Genomic DNA, 23,148 nt, shown 5'->3' with positions numbered 1-23,148 from the left:
CAGATTTTCTTTTGAGTCGTACACGTCTTAAAATGCATATTAAACGTACTTTGTACGGCAAAAAACGTACAGGTTGACAGGTATGGGCAAGGGTTCAATTACTCAATGATCATAATATTTCCAATATAGGATCGGAATTGGTCGATAAATTGACTTGGATCGGATCGATACCACAAATCCCAGTATCACCCGCTCCTAACACTTAATAACTCAACCTGGAAGAAGTGCTCAGGGGCCACAATCATCTGCAGGCACAACGTGACGCGTGCGCGTCAACAATCGCGCCAAATGTCTGCAAGGTGACTGCGCTCTGCAGGTGTGCACCCTCCACAACATTCTTTCCAAGCCGCCATGGAGAAATCCAAAAACTTCCGTATCGACGCCCTGCTTGCAGACGAGCCCAACCGGGCCAGTCGGGACGTGTCCCCGGGTCTAAGCTGCAGCGACAGTCCGGCGGGGAGTCCCGCGTCCTGCCGCCGCGGGGACACGCCGCCCCCACGGCCCGTAGCGCACCTCCACGCCTCCTCTCTCATCTCCAAAGCCAGCGTGCTCAATCTTGCGCACCCGGGACTCGCTACCGTGGCCCCGGCCGCCCTCCCGGCCATGTACTCGGCGGGACCGATGTACCCGTTGTCGGCCCTGGGTGCTCAGCACCCGGCCTTCGCCTACAGCGGCTTTTCGCAGCTCACTCACGCCTACCCGGAGCACCTGAAGGCGGCCGCGGCCATGGCGGGCTCGGTGCCCCTCGAGCACTGGATCCGGGCGGGCATTATGATACCCAGGTTGCCCGATTACAACGGTGAGTCCTCATCATTTTATTCTTGCTAATTTTCCTTTTTGGTTCTTTTTTTAAATGTCTCCCGTGCAAGGAATAAAACAAAAGAACAATGTAACAGAGGTGGGTACTGAAAAGCTTCGGCTTCACCCTACTCCCTTTGGGCACAAGTTTTATTCATAATTTTAAAGTACCCCGGTATTAAAGTTTGTTTGTTTTTTGCAAATAATTTGTTGTCCTCTTTGTTAATTAGTCGTTGATGCTTTTTTATTTTTGTGCTGTGCCAAAATAAACTTCATTCTTTCATTTATTCATGGTTACAATTATTTTTGTATTAGTATAATTTTGGCTCTTCTAATAGCATTGGGACATGATACAGGATGAATTGGGGATGAATAGACAAGACCAGGGGGGATAACAAGTGCATGAAAAAAAAATACATTTGAAATAAAACAATATATATTCGTTTATTAAAATTGTTCAGTCTAATTTTGTGTTTATGTTGTAGCTCTTGCTTTTCCCCATTAATCCTTTATTTCTATTTTTCGTACATTGTTTTAATTCAACGGAAACTTGTATTTGATGATAGGTTGAAAACAAAAATTTCAGTCAATCAATTATTATTTCTATTGATTTTTTGTTATTTCAAATACCTCTTAGATGAGCGGTAGAACAACGAATGAAATCATTTTTACACATATTAATGAAAATATCTCCTTGAAAATGTCCGAATCGGGGACAATTAACACAAAATGCAAGCCGACTTGCGGCTGCCAAATTCAAATCACCATATTTGGGGCCTACGGATATTTTCTTCCTTTTTTTTTAAAATAAGGCCATAGTTTAGGTTTCTAAAGTGTATTTTCTATATTACTTTTAAGACTCTCTAAGACACAAATGACTGTACATAAAATGTATATCATATAGTGCTGCTTGACATTATAAATATATATAAAATATATATTGTATATGTAAGCAAATCAGCCTTGTTATTGTTATCATTATTATTATATTAATATTATAACAATCATTATTATAATGACCATAACTGTCATTAATTGTTATCATTGTCATTATTAGAGTCTGAATGATATTTAGTGATTACTAGCATTATAAAGTTAATAGATGGGTAAAACTAAACTAATCTTTTATTATAAAAAAGTGATGATAATGAAGGGACTGTATATCCACAGAGCCCATGTAAATATGATTATTCATGAGTTATTTTTTACATGTTATACACAGAAGAGCTAACTGTGACACACAATTATTAATGAAGTAAAAGGGGGAATATTTAATAAGCATATGCTTTTTCCTACCCCCTTTCGAACATGTACGTTAACATTGTTTGTGTTTGTGATTGATTTTATATATATATATATATATATATATATATATATATATATATATATATATATATATATATATATATATATATATTTACATTTTATCAAGCAATATATTATTCATACATTCTATGCTTAAAGGCTGTCATATTTTCCTCTTGCCCCCTTCCACCTTTCCATAAAGTGTCGACCATTAAAAATAGTATGTGTGTGACAAAGAAACGTATAAACAAACAAAACGTTTTGTAGTTGATCAATAAAATTCCAAAGCCGTCGTTGGATTTTCATTAAGTTAATGGCACGCTGGCAATTTTACGAGCACAAGGCAGCTTCTGCTTCTGCTGGTTTGGCCCCTCAACAATAACCTGCAGTAAAGTCTTGCATTTAGTGACAAGTGCTGCCATATGTGTCTGTGCTCGCCTGCAATGAGGATAAATGTACTTCTTGTGTCCTTGGTGACAGCATTTCAATGGTTTCTGCGTGTATGGAAGGGCTATGACACTTTAATGATAAGAAATAGCTTTAATATAGATTGTGATGATCAAATTGTGATACTGTACTTAAAAAGGAAAATCAAATGATTTTCTGGCTTCACACGGGTGCTTGAAATCCTTGAAAATGCTTGATTTTTTTAATGCTGTGTTTTTAAGGCTTGAGAAATGCTTGCATTTGGGGTAAAGTGCTTTTAAAAGCTTGGAATGGTTGCCTTGTTTCTCAACAAGTCTGCCAATAAATGATGCTTAGATGATAAATAATAAGAATAAGTCGGGGCTTCAGTAGCTCGGGAGGTAAAGAGTTCGCAGGTTCAAGTGTACTTGAGCAAGACACTGAATTGCTAATGCTTCCAATAAGCAAGTAGTTGCCTTGCATGGATGACGCTGCTATCAGTGTGTGTGAATGGGTAAGTGTGAAGCACATTGTAAAGTGCTTTGAGCGGTGTTAATTAACTTGAAATGCGCTCTATAAATGCAGACCATCTACATTGATGCTGACACTACGGGTGGCTTCGCTTTGTCATTGTACTGTATTTCTTGATTAACTGCATTTGGCATTAGTTTGTACAGAATGGTCCTATAAAACGTCATTACTATGAATATGTAGTCCTGCAACTAAAAATTTCAGCTACATAGTATTTTTTTTACTCAACACCTATATGGAGAGAGATTTTTCTCAAAATAATATATATATTCGCGATTTACTTAAGATCCCCAAAACTACGTGGTTTTATAAATGCACATAAAGATTAAAAATCTCATATGTAAAGGTATATTTGTGATTCATATTGCGGATTTATTTTTTTTATGGTACTGGAGAAATCGGAAAATTTAAAAGTCCTTAAAAAGTGCTGAATTTGGCCATGAAAAGGTGCATGAACCCTGTATTTTACCAGTCAAATAGTCACCGACTATTGAAACGATTAGTCTAATAATTGGAAGATTCTTTTTTTTCTTGAGTTTACCATGAAGTTGTTTTAATTAATGGAGACTGATAATAACCAATAAATGGGTACAGTTCCGAATACATATTTTATTGAACATACAACAGCTTCCCCAAAAAATAAAATAAAATTAAAAATCACCTATTCCCCATTACTGTCAGTGTCTGAAGACGGCCATTTTGCCTCTTGCTGTCAACTAAAAATGACGTCACAGTTACTGATGGATGAAATTACGATCTGGGACGATTCTTCCTGAAACTGGGTTTTGATTGGTTGTTTTCAGATTTTAACACACTGTCACACTGTCCTTTTTAGTTTCCGACAGAATTCACCAAAAATGCCACCCAAATGAGGCAATTTTTAAAAAATTGTATTTATCTAATTTTTTTCTTGGCAAATGGAATATCAATAAGAAGACCATGTTTGAAGAGAAAAACTGATCTTCAAGACCTGCTTCTGTATAAAACATTTGAATGTATTTATGGGCAAATAAATCAGACAGTGTTCCCCCTGTAGTGTATTTAATATTTAATCTCGGTGTTTATGTTGAACCTAGTTATAATTGAATTGACTGTAATTCAGGGGTGTCGAACAAGCGGCTCGCTGGCCGATCAGGCTCGCCGAGTGAATGAATCCGGCCCGCGAGACACGGCTGAAAGAAGCACGAGAGAAAAACGAGCCGCAGGTTGAAATATATCCACTTGATGTTGCCAAAGCCAGGCGCGACTCACAAAGACACTGTAGTTGTATTTTTGTCTCTCTCTCTCTCCTTCTCTCTCACCTTCTCTCTCTCTCTCTCTCTCTTTCTCTCTCTCTCTCTCTCTCTTTCTCTCTCTCTCTCACCCTGGGTTTATTTTTGTCGCTTCCTCTATATGTATATGTTTTTTTCTTTCCTTCCTTCTCTTTCTCTCTCTCCCTTTCTTGTTAATTATCTTTTTCTCTTTCTTTTTTTTTTCACCATCTCTTCGTCTATTTCTTTCTCTATGTCTTTCTTTATTTTGCTCTCTCATTCTCTTCCTTTTTCTTTATCACATTTACTTTATGTCTTTCTTACTCTCTCTCTCTTTCTTTCTTTCTCTCCTTCCTTTACTCTCTCTCTTTCTCCTACTTCTTTTGTCCATCACTCTAATCTACTAGACCGGCCTACGAGAGAATGTTTTTTCTACCGTGTGGCCCCCGAGCTAAAGAGTATGACACCCCTGATGTAAAGGAATTAGAATATTGACTACAGTATACCTATTCAGAATTTGAAAAATGACATTGTAGGAGAAGAATGCAACCAAAATACCGGCATGTGACCTGACAGAATATTTAGACGATGCGTGTGATCTTTGTGCAGGACCGCAGTCCAGTTTGCTGGGAAAGTGCCGAAGGCCTCGCACGGCCTTCACCAGTCAGCAGCTGCTGGAGCTGGAAAACCAGTTCAAGCTCAATAAGTACCTGTCCAGACCCAAACGCTTCGAAGTGGCCACCTCGCTCATGCTGACAGAAACACAGGTAGGAGACAACACGAACCCCGGACTCTGCGTTTTGTTTGTGTGCAATGTTCATACGGGTGTTTGAAATCTTTGAATATGCTTGAATTTTCAATGTTTGGTTTTCAAGGTTTGAAAAAGGCTTGGATTTTGGGTGAATTTCTTGTAAGTGCTTGACATTTTTGCCATGTTTCTCGGCAGTCTGACTCCATACACCATGCATTAACTGAAGAAAAATAAAAGAAGTCTTCTTAAAAATGACACAGATATGCCTGCTCTGGTGGCTTCGCTTTGCCAATGCATTTCATCTTCCCTCGTGAGCTGCCGTTTGTTTGTATGACATTGTCCTATGAAGCGTCATCACCCCCTACAGGTTGTGGCCAAGAGGACAGGTGCAGGTTGCCTCTAAACCTGGCACTGTGAAATGTGTACTACTGTCGGGATTACATATAAATGATGGACATTATGAGCCAGGCAAAAAATTGGGGTAACATTTCCCAGCGGTATATTGTCATGGGAAGAACTTCCTGCAACTGAAAATGCAAGCTTCGTAGTACATTTTTGCCTAAAACCTACATGGGCAAAGATTTGTCCTAAAAATATTCACACAGATATTGTTCGGATCCACACATTTGCAATCCGACAGGATCTTAAAATCATGTGTCTTGACGCCCACGCAAGAATAAAGAGTGCATATATAAATCACAGATATATTTGTAGATCTGCAAGATACATGATTCACACCAGATTTCTTCTTAAAATGGTACTGGAGGACTTTGAAAATTGGCCTGGAAAGTCCTTAAAAAGTGCTTAATGTTGGCCAAGAAAAAGGTGTGTGTGGCTGCGTTGCGTTGGGTTTAATGTAATTATTTTTGTGTGTTTTGCATTTCATTTGATACCTTTTTTGCCTCAATACACCGCTACACATTCTTGCAGTCACAGATACTAAAAACAGACACCAACACTACCAGTATGTCAAATCCCTCCCCTCAAAAAAATGAAAAATAGCTTTCAGAAAATACCTTAAATGTAATAGTTGTCATCAAAAGTACATGGATTCAAAGGTATAATGGGTGTCAAACCCATTTCACATGGAGGGTAGATATCAAGTGGGCCGGACCACGAAAATGATACCATAGTCTGCTATAACTCCCCCAAATATCATGTTTGTCCTTTGTTTTGGTGTAAAGACGCACAAAAACATTAGGAACATTAAATGTTATGAACATTTCATTTAAAGAACATTTTATGAAACATCTCAGATTTCCATAGAGTCTAAACTAGTGTTAAAAAGTACTAAGGAGTACAGACAAATACAAAAAAAAGTACTGAAAAAGTATGAATTAAAACTAGAATCTAAAAAAAGAATAAAGTATTGTAAGGTTCAAAATAGTATGAAAAAGCACTGAAAATAAATCTCTCATCTTTATTTTATTTTTGGGGGGGGTGGTTGCGTTCTAAAAACATACCGCGATAGTCAAAAACCACGGCGTAGAAACGTTCATATATGTATTTATTTATTTATTTGTTTGTTTTTTACTCCAAAAATGAACCCATATTACAGTATTATTTTAACAAATAACAGTAGCCTACTGTACTTTTTTATTTATCTCATTTTTCTTTCAAATAACTTCTTTACTGTGAAATTATAATCTTAAAAATAATGTTTTATGGATTAAGTATTTATACGGATTACATGATGCGTTGCCGCTATCATGTGGCCGTTATGCAAAAGTGCGTTTACCTTTTAGTCACGTCTACAGACACGTATTTGAAAAAGCAGCAAAATGTCACCAGGGAGCACCAAAGACCCGCATTTGGCTTCCTAGGAGGTTAAGCGGGTGGAGGGGTCCAGTTTTTTTGGCGATAGAAAGAGTCTTCCTCTGTTTGGCCAATCAAAATGCAGAACACAAGGCATGATGAAAATCCGCGATGTCACGTTAAGTGAACAGCGATACAGCAAGGGATTACTGTACTTAGCTTTCGAAGCAAAGACTTGGATGTCCCATTATAACACATTTACTTAAAAAAAGTTAACAGTTGCTGTCTGTTTTTCGTTTTCCCATTTATTTATAAGAGACATCATGAGACATGTACCGTAATTAGCAGGACGTTACTCGTTCGCTTTGGACACCTGCAAAGCAAATTGCTTAGGATGTCAGTTAGTTATTTTGACTTCTATTCCTCATTGTTGTTTGTTATTTTGATTATTTATGTAGGTACTGTTTTCATCATTCAGTACGGCGGAGCAGTGGTTAGTGCGTGTGCGGCACAATTTAGAGGTCGTGAGATCAAACCTCCTGTGTGGAGTTTGCATGTTCTCCCCGTGCTTGCGTGGGTTTCCTCCGGGCATTACGGTTTCCTCCCACATTCCAAAAATTGCATGTCAGGTTAATTGGCCAGGCCAAGTTGTCCCTAGGTGTGAATGAGCGAGCGAATTGTCTGTCCCTGTGTGCCCTGCAATTGGCTGGCAACCAGTTCAGGGTGTCCCCTGCTCACTGACGGAAGATTGCTGGGATAGGCTCCACATACTGAGGATAAGTGGTGCAGATAATGGATGGATGGATGGATGTTTTCATCATTGTCATTATCATCCAATAATGTTATGTTTTTTATTTTCTACACCCATTAGAGCAGATCTGCTGTTTGTAACCTAGGAGATTTGATAAAAAGAAGGGGCTCAATTGAGGGCTTTTAGAACCTATTGAAGAATTTGGCATTGTGAGGTTTTTTTTGTAAAGTATTCTCCTGTTCTCCTTGCATGTTCAAAATTCTTTAATGTCTTTTCTCCTTATTTTGTGTGTCTACTAAACTGTAAACGTATCACAGGGAAATAAAAACCCCTACTGCCCCCCTTAATTAAATTATTAAGACATTTTCTAAATGACAACAAAGACGCATGACAGAATTAGAAAAAGATTGCTTGTTGAATAAATCTTGAATAAATCATTGAAGGACGATATAGATAATGGGAAAACGATAATGAATTTCGTAGATAACCTTTTTCACTAAAGGCAATATGTTTTACTTAAATTTCAAGTGTGTTTATCCCTGTAACGCTAACATAATGAAATTACTTTTTGAAGGGCCGCTGTCAGCTCTGATCATACGGCCAAATGGGCAGCGGTCAATATTAGTCTTGATAGTTAATTGAAAGTAACATTACCTTATATCTAATTTGGGCTCTATGTCTGATTTCGCCCATCGCTAGTTAACACCACATTTTTTACTTATCGTAGTTTTGCTGCTTTGCAGATTTTCTGTGTTCTGCATTTGGATTGGCTAAGCCGTTGTCCCGCCCCTTTTCTGGTTGTGTCTGCCCCTACATCAATGACGTTGCGTTCCAAGTTGTACACAAATGTAAAACAACTTGACTAACCCACACTATGTATACGATCAATCTTTTTCAATTATAAGTCTTTCCAAAAGCCATCATGGAAACAAAACGCTCTGGACCAACGGAAGTACTGGCGACCGAGACCAATGACATATGAATATGCTTTCTATTGCCAACAAATTTGGACTTCTCGACCCGCTAAACTTGCTCTGGAGCGGCATGTATCTCTTTGTTGCGTTTACAAAAATGTTTGATGATGAAAAAATATATGGCGGACACAGGACACATTACAAACCTTTTCCCATGATAATAGTCAAGTCAAGTCTAGTCATGTTTATTTGTATAGCCCTTAATCACAATGAGTCTCAAAGGGCTGCACAGATCACATACTATTGCAAACCACAGACTATTATGAGACCATCTCCTGATCTAAAACCTACATGAGGGCAAATCAAACACAGATATTGTCAACGTAAAATATAGGCTATTCATATGCCATAGAATAGAAGTGTGTTTTAAGCTTAGATTTAAATATTTCCACTGAGGTTGCAGATCGAATATTGGGGGAAGAGCATTCCACAGCACCGGGGCCCGGATGGAGAAGGCTCTCGAACCTGCGGATCTCTTTTTGGCTCTTGCGATTACTAGTAGACCAGCATTTTTAGAGCAAAGGCTCCTATGATATAACAGTACAGAAATGATTTGTTTAAAAAAATTAGAGTTGTACGCTTGTGCCAGTAAATTGGGGTTTGTTTGTTGGTTTCAATGTATGATAGAGCAGAGGTTCGCAACCAAGATCTACAAATCAGATGTCTTGGTAAATGTGCATGCAACATTAACAATCTAATCAGTAAATCGCAGATATATAAGTGACTCTGCAAAATACATAATTCACCCCGGATTGTTTCCTTTAATGGTCCTGGAAAAAATAAAAATTGGCTTTAAGAGTCCTTACAAACTGATTTGTTGTACAAACTCTGAACTAAGCATGTTTAATCTGTTGTCTTGTTGGCCAGGTGAAGATCTGGTTCCAAAACCGCAGAATGAAGTGGAAGCGGAGCCGAAAGGCCAAAGAACAAGCCGGGGCCTGCAGCCAGAACGAAACGGCTGGAAAAACATCAAGCACCAAACCCGAAAACAAAAGCCACCAGCAGCCAAATCCGCAGGTCAGCGCAGTGGACCTACTTATAGAAGAAGGTGACGAAGATGAGGAGGAGGAGGAGGAAGAAGACGAAGAAGAAGAAGAGGAACCCAGGCACGGTTTTTCAGTTGTTGTGGGCAACAGAGTCCACTTGTCGAGATCCACGGACTTCTTACAGCGCAGTACCGATGTGGGCTTTAATCCCCACAGCCCATTCACCGAAGAGGGGGTGCAAACAGGAGGAGGCGGGGACAGGAAAATAGTTTTGGGACTGTGAGAAGACGGGATATTTCATTTTAGGGACGCTCATACAAGGCTCGAGTCCACCATCGTGAACAAACCTAACATTTTTTTGTTACACATCATGAGCTATGCGCACGCATCCAGTATCGAATTATCAATTGAATTATGATCGAGGCTGCAACAATGAATCAATGAAATCGATTAAAATCGATTATCGAAAGCGTCCAGAACTAATTTCATCATCAACTTGTTGAGTTGCACTTTTTATGAGCCACTAATCAAGTTAAAATTTGTTATGATGTTGAGGGTTGCAGTACCACTTTGGTCTGGCAGAGGGTGCCTTGAAGACCATTTATACAGTAATATATATATCTCATCTCACCGCTTGTCCTCAGTAGGGTCGCAGGGGTGCTGGAGCCCATCCCAGCAATCATCGGGCTGTGGGCAGGGGACACCCTGAACTGGTTGCCAGCCAATCGCAGGGCACACAGGGACAGACAACTCGCTCGCTCATTCACACCTAGGGACAATTTGGACCGGCCAATTCACCTGAAATGCATGCTTTTTGGAATGTGGGAGGAAGCCGGAGTGCCCGGAGGAAACCCACGCAAGCACGGGGAGAACATACATACTCCGCACAGGAAGTCCGGTAGCTGGATTTGAACCCACACAGGAGGTTCCCAAGACCTTAGAACTGTGCCGCACAAGCACTAACCACAAAAAGGATCTTACATTTTTAGCAATCCTTTTTTATTGAACATCCATATTGCATCCATTATGAACAAAATTAACAAGAAAAAAGTCAAACACGACAAAGTTAACAGTGTGCTACAGAAATAGAGAAAAAATTTAGAAAACAAACCTATAAAATAAAGTTTAAAAAGACAGGCACGTTGTTTGAATTGTTTATCGTATTCCAAGATTTAACCAAAAAACAAAACAAATTCGTTGACAGCATTTTAATAACTGGGCCAAATGTTTTATCTATTTTTATGTGGATGAAAAATGTTGCTGCACAAAAACTGAAATTGATTTCTCTTTTTGGTTTATGTTTTGTATAATAAGTCCAAATGTAATATGATCTTTGGATAAGGTGGTAGGATAAAATATAGTTTAGCATACATTTGTATGTATTTTGGTTTACTGTTAAGTTATTTTGATTTTTTTCATTGTTTCATTTTATAGAATATGTTTTTTTTCTTGTGCACTATTTTTTTAATTCGTCTAAAACTACAATTTGAATAGAGAGGAGGAAATTAAATATGTGTTGTAATAAAAATCCAATTTATCAATTAATCCCAAAAAAAAATTTACGGATTCATCGATTATTAAAATGATCGTTAGTTGCAGGCTTAACTATGATATTGACAAACAGATGGTTTCAAATATTTTTCCAAAGCGGATGAAAATTATTTGACCTCCACTAGTTATCAGAATCAGTGTCGATAGTGGCCCCATTTAAGATATTCCTCGTAGTGGTCGTGTGACAAACAGAAATCTGGAGTTAAAGTAGTGATAAACATTAAATAAGTAGACCATCAATGAAACATATTATGTTGGGATGTAAAACATAACTCTATAAATATCACTCCTTTTTTCCAGTCGGAATGGAATTGTAGGTATCAATGATATCAGTATTTGGTATTAGTATCAATGACGACAAAAGATCTGCTCTGACACAAAATTTGAATATCCCTAGATTAAAACGAATGACACTAACATCGATGATAATGATATGGTATTATTATATAAATATTGTTTGTGAGTTACCAGCGGAACAAATATCAAATTTCGAGGTAAAAATAATACATTTCCTTTTTTACGGCTCTACATTTTAAAACTTTACCTAAATTATGTAAAGGCTGATAACATACTTGATGTTGTTTTTGGTGTCTGTGGAAAAGTAAAAAGACACACCACAAACATTAAGATTGCAAACTCAACTTCACATTCAAGTCATTATGTGGTTTATGGAATGTGTTGTACGAGAACAGGTTAAGTATGAAGGTGGGTGTGTTGGTGGGTTAATCCCTTAACCACTGTGGTCTTGTGGTGTGTCTTGAACAAAAACAGCTCGGTGGCACCCATCCTTCTCCAAGCCAACAAATGTTTAAAAGTACACACAAAAACGGAACTTCCAACCCAGGCTTGGCTTTAAACGCTAAAATGTACTTGATTTTATTCTCAATGTGATTTTGCACTTTTACTTCCTGGGTGTTTGCCCCTTCTGAGTTGGGAATCAGTTTAACTTATTGTATTTGATTGTACACACACATTCCATGTATTTATTTGACATAAGTTTGTGGTCTTAAAAATTTGTTAAAAAGAACTTGTTTTATGTGTTTGAGGTTTTCAAGAATACACTTGTCATTTTCAGAGAAGAATCACATGACCGGCAACCGTGATCGTTACTTCATATAAATGACTTTGTAAATAGCTTTTTTTTTCTTCCGTGAACATAATATTTAAAAGATCTGCTTTAAAAAAAATAATCAGCACGTCTATGCTGTGAAATGGACTATAGTGGTGGCTATATTTAGCACTATCAACCCTATATGCATGTTCATATTGTGTAGGCAGGTATTTGGACTGGTGGTCCTTGTAGCATTTGTGACAACACTCAGGAAATAAAGTTGATTGTTTGATCAGACATAAACTTTTCTTTAATTTAAATACTGTATTGCTTTACCTTCATTCTTGATGATTGATTTACTTTGTCTTTTTGTCACACATTATAACACAGACACAGTATATTCTTAATTTCCCTTTTAAAAATGAACCTTGAAAGAAACATCTCCTGGATGCAACTGGGACGCATCGTCAGTGATGTATCCTGAGTTCATTGAGTGTTTCGGGTCTCGCAACATCAGACACTCTCGCCCAGGTGACCCAGCCGAGGTTCATCAGGCCTCAACTTGCATCCCGGTAGCAGTCCACAAATCTGCCCTTTTGAGCCAAAGCCACCTGGTGGCTTTTTCTGCAGCTTCACTAGCGGATTTAATGGCTTTCTTCTTGGCTGCCCCTGTCACACCCAACCGTCCTAGGACTTTGCAGTAGGATCGTCCAGCAAAACCCCTACAGCCGACCTCTATTGGCTCCACCAGCTCCTGGTACTTTGCGTGTTTCCTTTCATTGGCTTCCTCAATGCGCTCTTCCCACGGGACTGTGAGCTCCAGCATGATCAGGTGTTTCGAAGTCTCTGAGGTAATTATCATGTCCGGTCGGAGCGATGTTGCTGATATATGCTGGGGAAACCTTAGTTGTTTCCCAAGGTCGACATGCAACTGCCAATCAGAGGCAATGTGGAGGAGTCCGGATGTTGTTTGTGCACAAGCCCGTGGTTTCTCCCCTGCCTTGATGAAATTGACTGCCTTAGATAACCTATTAGATGAAGGGAAATTTGGATCAAAGATTATGGAATTCAATGATTAGATAGGAAGATCCAAATCTAGACACAAGCCCCGTCAATATGCATGGTGTCTTTATCCTCTTTACAATATACAGTGCCTCGCAAAAGTTCTTGGAGGGCCAATACTTATTGTCATATTGCCAGATTTCAGGCTTCAAAGGTATAGCTAAAAACTGAAAATATAAGAATCGTCAACATGTAAAACACTATCGTCTTTCAACATTTCATATAATCTTTCAACATTTTATATAATATCTAGAACGAAAAACTAAAAGTAGGTGTTGCTGAAATATTGGCCCCCTGTTCTCTTAGCTCAGCCAACCGACTCCAGAAGTTCTCTTAAGACTTTTACATGAGCCAATGTCGACCTAAATGACTATCAATGACAAATAGAGTGCACCTGTGTTTCATTAGGTTTCAGTTTAAATACACATACTCTGTCGTGGTCTCTATGGAAGAAAGCACTTGAGAACAGACAGCATTATGAAGACCAAAGAACACATAAGGCAGGTACAGGACACAGTTGTGGAAAACTTCAAAACAGGAATGGGACGCAAGACCTTTACCCATCTCCTGGAGCACTATCTATCTATCTATCGACTATCTACCCTGGTCATATCCCTCGAGAGGGGTGACGGACAGCAAGACAAACACATACAAAAAAAAAAATAATACAAAAAAAAAATTAAAAAATAAAGGGATAAAGGAGAAAAAAAACACACACAAAACGTTTTGGACCATGGCCAACCAAAATGCCAGAACACCCAAAATAGTTAAGCCCCTCGGCACCCAAGTTGGTCATGCTTTCTTCCCTCCAGATGAAACGGGACACAAGAAAGCGGCCATGTCACTCTGGTCAGGGTGACACAACACACTCTTTTGTTCAACAGCAGGGCCCGACAGCTTTCACTGGTTTACCCTGCCGCATCATACGGGTGCCCTGCCCATCCCTTAGAACACGTCTAAACATCCCACTATCCTTTTACAAAACCTCTCCACTCATTCCTATCACCAACAAAAGCTCGAGCTTCCACTATATTTATACCTCTTTCCTGGAGCACTGCCGACCAATAATATCAGAGTGGAGTGAGCATAAAACCCCTGCAAAGCTACAAAGACCTGGCTGTTCCTCTGAACTTTCGGCCCGAACAAGGAGATAACTAATCAGAGAAGTAACCAAAAGGTATCCATTATCACATTAGATGACCTGCAGACATACACAACTAAGGTGGGACAATCTGTGCATAAGACTACTATAAGGTGTACTTTGCATAAATGTAAAGAACGGCCTTTCTGAAGGAATGCCATAAAAGGGCCATTTGGCATTTGCAAGAAGCCTCCAAAGCAAATCAGAATGCTGACCTAACGTTGAATGCCCTACACTGGTCAGTTGAGTCCCAAATTGAGTGTTACGTTTGTCCAAGAGTAACGCTGCACATCACCCTGAAAAACTGTCAAACATGGTAGTAGCAGCATCATGCTCCAGAGTTGCTTTCTTTTATCAGAGACTGGGAAGATCGTTAGAATTAATGGGGAGATGGACGGAGCCAAGTGAAAATCTTTTGGAGTCTGCAAGAGACCGGAAAATGGGGCGCAGGTTCACCATCTAAGACAGGGGTGTCAAACAGGCGGCCCGTGGGCCGGATCAGGCCCGCTAAGGGATTGAATCTGGCCTGCGAGACAATACTCAGGGAAGCGCGAGAGAAAAACGAGCTGCAGGTTGAGAAATATCCACTTGATGTTGCCAAAACCAGGTGCCTTTCAAAAATTCTGTATTTGTATTACTTTCTCTCTCCCCTCCCTTTTTCTCACACTCTTTCACTCTCTCAGTCTCACTTTTTCTTAGTTCTTTTGTCTCTTTCTCTGTCTTTTTACCTTCTTTTGCTCTCCTTTTTTCTCTTGCGTTCCCTTCACTCGTTCTCCGTGTCTTTTGACCTTCTTTTGCTCTCCTTTCTTTCCTTTTCTCCCTTGCTTTCCCCTCCTGTCTTTCTCCCCTTCTCTTTTCTCTCTGGATTTTCTTCTTTCTCTTCTTTCCCCCTCTCTCACTGCATGTCTTTTGTTTCTCACTCTCTTCCTTCCTTTGTTACACCCTCTCTCCTTTGTTTCTCCCTTTCTTTCTCTTATTTCTCCTTTTTCTTCCTCTGTAATCTACTAGTCCGGCCCCCGAATGAATGTTCAGTCTATGGTGTGGCCCTCGAGTTAAAATGAGTTTGACACCCCTGGTCTAAGAGGACAATGACCCTAAACATTAAGCGAGTGGTTTTATAACTAACAGTATAAAGGTGTCAGGATGCCAAAGTCCAGACCTCATTCCTATAGAGCAGGGGTCTCATACGTGGTGCCCCAGGATAGTTGAGGTACCCGTGGACCTGTTCTGAAAATAGCTCACCAGTACTGGGTCATTGTAATTTTTTAATAAAATTATGTTTCTAGTGGTTGACTGAGTCTGATTAACCCTACTTCCAACAGTTAACCTGGTAATATAATAGTAACAACATAGTAATTACATGATAAGTTGTTATTTTAGAAATGCATCTCAAACTGTGTGCCCTTTGCACTAATTAATAACAAAAAGTAGCTCTCGGCTTGAAAAAGGTTGGGAAGCCCTGCTATAAAGTATTTGTTGAAAGACCTAAAAAATGCTGTGCACAAACAATTACCATAAAACCTTAAAGAACTTCACCTGTTTTCTAAGGTGGCATGGCCGAGTGTATCTATTTCAAGATGTGCAAAATTTACAGACATACCCCCAAAAATTGTGGTTCCAATTGCAGAAAGAGGAGGTTGTACAATGTATTAACTCAAAAGGGGGTGATATTTTTGCTTTTATTTTTTTTTTTTGGTCGCAACTTAGCACAGTATAAAATATTGAATAACTGTTTTTTTTTCACTATTGTGTCTCACGTGTTGTTGATTCTTGGAAAAATATTTTGAGTTGTGTATCTATAAATTACGACAGTACTTTTGGAAGGCACTGTATAACGTATGACTCAGTTCTACACCATCCATCCATTATCAGGACCGCTTATCCTCACTAGGGTCACGGGGGTGCTGGAGCCCATCCCAGCTGTCTTCGGGCAGTGGGCAGGGGACACCCTGAACTGGTTGCCAGCCAGTCGCAGGGCACACGGAGACATACTACTCACTCGCTCATTCACACCTAGGGAAAATTTGGACAATTAACCTGACATGCATGTTTTTGGAATGTGGGAGGAAACCAGAGTGCCCAGAGGAAACCCACGCGGGCCCGGGTACTACATGCAAACATAACACAGGAGGATTCGATCCCATGACCTTCAAAACTGTGCCGCGGACACTCTAACCACTCAACCACCATGCCGCCCCAGTTCTACACCAAGGAATGTATTTTTAATATTGTACACATAGTACTTTACTAGACGCCATCGTTTTTACAATGTAATCTGGATTACGTCGGTGTGACCATCAATTATAAAAAATGCAAATATAAAATGGAATGCCATAAATAAACAAAAAAGCATTCCATGGTTTTATTTTTTGAAAAGCTTTCAGATCACACCTAATAGTAATGGGTCCATTAGAGTTACATAATTAAATTACGGAACTGGGGAAATAATGTTGCTGTGCTCCAACCAGATGAAAACCGTGCAAGAAAATGCTGGGTTGGGTTGCTTTTCCCACAAACATGTATGGCCAGGGAAAAAAATCCATGAGTGGATGGATAGATGTGATTTACCAGTGGTGGGCCATGAGGGCCTGCAAGACCTTGTCTGCTGATATGAAAGTATCTGAATAATGTGATGTTAATTATATTTCATCCATCTATACTTATTAAACAATTGAAGGTTGTCTATCAGATTCCTTTCATTGCTTCTCCCTGTTTGTGTTTGCTCCAGATGTCTGCTTTCATATTCAAGCATTAAACCAATCACATTTCAGCCATAAGTATTTAGCATTAATCTACCTGGAGGTCTTCACAAACACCTCTTAAGGCCGCGAGACAGAAAACGTTAGTGTTTCAGAAAGATGTTGGTTTAGCCAATCAGAATCCCGAGTCCCCGTCTTAGCGCCTGCTTGTGGGTGTTGGAAAACACCGGTTTCGCAGATTATGACTGGCTAGGTAATCCATCAAGGTGATCGCACCAACAGCCGTCAAACTTGAGGACACGGAGCTGCACAAGGAAATATATTGTTATGTTGATTCAACAGCGAAAGGTCTGACAACTCCAAAGCAAGCAGCGCCTCTAAAATGAAAAAAAAAACGTTTTGTCCAAATCCAAGCCTGGCCCGGACCCAAGCTTGACCCAACCTGATTTGATCGGAATATCAGGCTGAGTCAAGCTTCAAATGTCGATCGTGATCTTTAGGTCGGGCCCAACTCCTCTTTGGCTGACTTTGTTTTGAGTCGTCCAGCCCTCATCTCTGGTTATATAGTCTTGTTTAAGTTAGATTTTGTTACAAAAGACAGGTTTTACGTGTCACACGTCCACGCGCCAGGGCATTCTACATGTAAGTTTTCAGTGTACATCAGCATGAAGGCCTCCAAAGGTTCCTTAGGCTGCGAAATTCTTACCCTGGTTTTCACACATTTTAAAGCAGAGAAGCTTTACTCACAGGAGAGTACATGAAAAGCTCAAAAGGAACTTAGATTCCAGCCAAAGACATGGTAGGCACCTTTTAGGAGGTTATATTGAGAGAGGACCTGCTCTTTTTTTCTTTCTCCTTCTTTTTCAGCATTTTCTCTTTTTTTCTTATTTACTTTCTGATTTTTCCTTCTTTTTTTCTTTCCTTTTTCATAGTTTTTATTATTTTAGCCTTTTACTTTTTATTCCTTTAATATTGCTTCTTCTCTATTCTCTTTTTGCCTTTTTTTCTTTTTCCTTGTGCTTTTCTTTTTTCATCGTCGTCTTTTTTCTTCTTCTTGTAGTTATATTTGTCCTCCAAAATGATTGTTCTGGAAAATGTTACATAATAATTTTTGATGTATGAATAAAAGCAACAAAAAACTCTGAGGAGGCTTTTGGGAGATGAAAAAGTTGGCTTTTTTTAGTGAGCTGAGCCAAAAGAGCCACATTTGGAAAAATAAACGATATTCCCATCACTACAAGCTTATTTGAGAGGGGCTACCCGGTAAACTCATTTAACTGCTCAATTCTGCCAACACTAAGGGGCCGGTCACACTGACATTTGCGGCTGAATCACGGCTAAAATTTGGCGGTTTTTTTTTGCCCGTGGTTGCCCGGGATGGAAAATGCGCAAAATTTGACAACCCGCCGTTCGTCTGTGGTATGGCCGGAAAAAAGATGCCGGCGACTGTTCCGCTTCCTCATCGCGTCATTTCTGCGTCATTTTCTCGTGTGGACCACGGGTATAAAATCTCCCGAGCCGGTGTTGTGCCCAAATCCGACTCCTACGCAACACACCCACCCCCCCCCACACCCTCGCGTGAACGCGCATTCTGCTGCGATCGCTTTTGACTTTTTCATCCGCGTTAACAAACGCATTTTGTAGAATACGATCGCACTTTATTGTTTAAATAAACGCGTTATATAGACTAGGATCTCCCAATTATTATAATTAGCTCGCTTTAGTGTTTTAATAAGCGTTTAATATAGAATACGATCGCTTCTGATGAAAGCGCAGCAGAATGCGCGTTCACGCGAGGGGGGAAGGATTTACCGTTCGATTACGTTCACAACAAAAATAAAGACGGAATGGATTATGTTGTATTACATTCCCGATTGCAAGACGAAGTGAATTTGGTTATATGTTCGCCATTACATTTCCTATGAGTGAGATAAAACGAGGTATAATTAGTTGGAGAAGCGAGGAAATGCAAATCTCGGCAGGAATGTATTTATCGGGCTGTAGAATTCAAAAACGCTCTAGACACAGTCCCGTGAATAACAAGATTTCAAGCTTTGGCATCATATTTATTTTATTATCTTGAAAAGAAATGTTAAGAAATAAATATGGGTTAAGACGAGATCACTACACTGACGGGGAGGGGTTTATTGAGGGTAATTGTTTTATATATTTTTCTAATTATTCATCATCGATCAGTTCATAACACGTTACAAAGCTTAGGAGCCGGGACTCTTACTCTCGGCCAAGAGGGGTTTTGGGGTTTTTAAGGGTTATTGTTCTATCTTCGTTATTCATTATCCATTATCAGTCAGTTCTTAATACGCTACAAAGCCTGGGAGCCGGAACACTTACTCTCAGCCAAAAGGCCAAGGTAAGGTCCTAGCCCTAAAGCCTTGCTGCGATCATTGCAAAGGGGTTTTGGGGTTTTTAAGGGTTATTGATCTATCTTCGTTATTCATTATCCATTATCCGTTATCGGTCAGTTCATAATACGCTACAAAGCCTAGGAGCCGGGACACTTACTCTCAGCCAAAAGGCCAAGCTAAGGTCCTAGCTCTAAAGCCTTGCTGCGATCATTGCGGATGCACCGTTCCCGGAGGTACTGCAATACCGGGCCGATGCATCATTGCAAAGGGGTTTTGGGGTTTTTAAGGGTTATTGTTCTATCTTCGTTATTCATTATCCATTATCCGTTATCGGTCAGTTCAAAGGCCAAGCTAAGGGCCTAGCATCAAAGCCTTGCTACGACCATTGTTAATGCACCGAAAGATTTATTCGAAATGAAGAGAAACTACGCTGACGGTGATCCATGTTCACCCCCTTGACGTCACGAGCACAATGGTGTGCTCGGCAAATCGCGCTGTATATACGCGGGGAAAGGCGTTTGACTGTCACACGTGTAACACGCTAATTTCACGTAATAACACCGCGATACAGGCGCAGAACATGCTATTACCATGCTCCGCCCACGATTACCCACTGAAATTTTCCGTCCTACCCATGTGTAACTACGCCCTGGCCGCGGCCAGAGCACGTCGTTCCGCGTCATTTCCGCGTCATTTCCTCGTGTTGACCACGTGTGCGGCACGCGGTTTAACACGTGCTCAAACTTTTGAGCAGCTCAAAAGTTTTGAACGCGGCCAACCACGTGAAAATTTCCGACCGCGAGTAAAGCACTGCTCTATCTCGTCTATATGGCGGTCTCAAAACGTCCAACAGCGCCCAACAACATCTGCTTCACGGCAAGAAGTTTGTATCGGCATGCGGTTTTGGACTATACCGATAGGACCGGTTGTGTTTTTCGAACTTAATCGGGTCTTGATGCCAAGTCCTTAGCTTGGCCTTGATGCTAGGTCCTTAGCTTGGCCTTCTTGGCCTTGCTTGGCCTTTTGATGCTAGGTCCTTAGCTTGGCCTCTTTGATTTTTGCATTTCGGAGATGGAATATGAGCTTTCTCTGTCCACTCCACGCATCGGCCCGGTATTGCAGTACCTCCGGGAACGGTGCATTCGCAATGATTGCAGCAAGGCTCTAGGGTTAGGACCTTAGCTTGGCCTTTTGGCTGAGAGTAAGTGTCCCGGCTCCTAGGCTTTGTAGCGTATTATGAACTGACCGATAACGGATAATGGATAATGAATAACGAAGATAGATCAATAACCCTTAAAAACCCCGCCTGTTAAAATAAATATACTGTTCATATAGAGATCAAGGCTTTAAAGCCAGGACCTTAACTTGGCCTTTCAAGGCTTTGATGCTAGGTCCTTAGCTTGGCCGATCAAGGCCATGGCCTTTGGCCTTGATGCTAAGTCCTTAGCTTGGCCTTTTGGGTACTTTCTATGAAGTCACTATCTTTGATTTTTGCATTTTGGAGATGGAATAGGAGCTTGCTCTGTCCACTCCACGCATCGGCCCGGTATTGCAGTACCTCCGGGAACGGTGCATTCGCAATGATCGCAGCAAGGCTTTAGGGCTAGGACCTTAGCTTGGCCTTTTGGCTGAGAGTAAGTGTCCCGGCTCCTAGGCTTTGTAGCGTATTATGAACTGACCGATAACGGATAATGGATAATGAATAACGAAGATAGATCAATAACCCTTAAAAACCCCAAAACTCCCGCGGTCCAGCCTCGACAAACTCGTGAAAGGCTGTGTCCATGCGCTCTCAAGAATTGAACAGCGCTAAATTTTTTCGCGCTGCCACACGCGCGCGTATTTCCGACCTCGTGTTGTGCACTGCCGTAACTCGTCTGAATGGCGATCTCAATGCGTCCTATAGCGTCCGCCTCAAAGTCAGAAATTTCTGGCCGTGATTCAGCCGCAAATGTCTGTGTGACCAGCCCCTTAGCACAACACATAACGTGGTTCCCCAGATGACAGGCAAAAGGGGCAAAATGAGTGAAATGAATAACATTCCATTTTTAACGCATTTCGATTTATTTTCCTGGCTGTTTCAGCTGCACCCCAGCATGCACCTTTCTGCCCTCCATGGTACCTGCCTCATATCATTCCTGCTGTTCCCTGTTGATTCTACCGCTACAGGAGAATGGTGGTGGGCCAAACAAACTCCAAATCAGAAAGGTAGAATTCCTCCAGATGGTAAAACTCACCTCATCTGTTCCGCGAAATGTGGCCAAATAGCTGACCACAGAACGGGTAAGGTTAGATAGTGCAAGTCACAGATCCATGTTATCATTAATTTTCTTATTCACCCAGCCCAAACTCCACCTGGACATGAGCCGGCCTTTTGGATTAGTCACTCTGGCATTGGAGTGAGCCTCTCACGCTTCCTCATCACACACTTTGACAAATAAACCAGGGAAACATATTGCACTAGTGGAGTCGACTCAATCATGGTGTGGAGCTCATTACGCTCTTTGTGTGATCTCTTTAAGGTAATCACAGCGTTTCCCGGGAAATGTCACTTAACTAATGGACAGCAGGCGCCGAGTGACGGCAGAGCCCAATAAATTCCCATCAAACGCATCAAACATAGTGTGTGTGTGTGTGTGTATGGTTCCTTTTTTTGCAATAAAGTTTACTGGAAAGTGTGTGACCACAGGGAATGTGTTCCCGCATGGCATGCTAATAAGAATAATTAAATGAATAAATAAATACATTTTTAAAAAAATAATATATATATATATATATATATATATATATATATATATATATATATATATATATATATATATATATATATATATATATATATATATATATATATATATATATATATATATAGCTGAGATGGGCTCCAGCACCCCCGCGACCCTACTGAGGATAAGCGGTGCAGCTAATGAGATGATATATATATATATATATATATATATATATATATATATATATATATATATATATATATCAGGAAAAGGTTTGGGGACCCCTGATATAAACGCTCACATCCCCCACTAATTATTACTAATTCAATAACCGGTATATTAACATTTCTCATCGGTTAGAATAGTGAAATGCAGAATCAACCTATTTATCATTCAAATATTTAGTGATTCAAAGGTTTATACTCTGTTTTATCCAAACTGTTTACATACCTGTCAACCTCCACGGCTCCATGCCCTTACAAACTGTCGTATTTTCCCTTACAAAATAATGTTACACCATATATATTTTTTATGTAGTTTAACATGTATTATTGTACATGTGTTCCGTTGTATCATATATATTGTTAATTAACTCAGTTGCTCGACATGAATGAGGTTTATTGTAAAAAAAAGTTCAAAAATGAAGTAGCTTGGACGTTCACTGTAGAAAGAAAAATACATGCAAATATACTTAAGTAGAATAATACATTTTATTATTCAAATTATTAATTCATTTTAAATTAATTTTAAATTATTGTTGGCAATATACTGATTAAAGGGATAACCACAAACATGTCTTTTTTATTTTCGCCTTATATACTTCCTTTTTTTTAACTTTATACAACATAATAATTCGTAATATAATGCATCAAAGCAAGTGAGCCGTTTGAGAGCCGGCTCTCTATAATGAGTTGAGCCGAAAAAGACGGTTCTCTAAAAAGAGACGGACTTCCTTTCACTACACAACTCGAACTCGTTTGACTTGATTGATTTGCCGTTTTGTGATAGTCGGTGTATACCGGATGGTAGCCATCATTGACAAA

General features: G+C 39.9%; 1 protein-coding gene and 2 pseudogenes across 1 annotated transcript; all 3 read left to right on the top strand.

Moving 5' to 3' along the window:
• Positions 1–244: 244 nt before the first annotated feature.
• Positions 245–10,071, top strand: mnx2b (motor neuron and pancreas homeobox 2b). Its single transcript, XM_088333245.1, has 3 exons — positions 245–799; positions 4,899–5,056; positions 9,388–10,071. Exons 1-3 carry the CDS (start codon positions 352–354, stop codon positions 9,787–9,789), a joined length of 1,008 nt encoding a protein of 335 aa, XP_088189371.1. The 5' UTR covers positions 245–351; the 3' UTR covers positions 9,790–10,071.
• Positions 10,072–20,363: 10,292 nt separating this feature from the next.
• Positions 20,364–20,523, top strand: LOC148367351 (U2 spliceosomal RNA; annotated as a pseudogene).
• Positions 20,524–20,819: 296 nt separating this feature from the next.
• On the top strand, positions 20,820–20,956 carry LOC148367350 (U2 spliceosomal RNA; annotated as a pseudogene).
• Positions 20,957–23,148: the final 2,192 nt, after the last annotated feature.

Source organism: Urocampus carinirostris, chromosome 4 (genome assembly GCF_059441175.1).
Source record: "Urocampus carinirostris isolate Australia breed hairy pipefish chromosome 4, RoL_Ucar_1.0, whole genome shotgun sequence".
In the NCBI taxonomy this organism is placed as follows: Eukaryota; Metazoa; Chordata; class Actinopteri; order Syngnathiformes; family Syngnathidae; genus Urocampus; species Urocampus carinirostris.
Note: the sequence above shows the minus strand (reverse complement) of the source record. Positions and strands in the feature narration are given on the sequence as shown.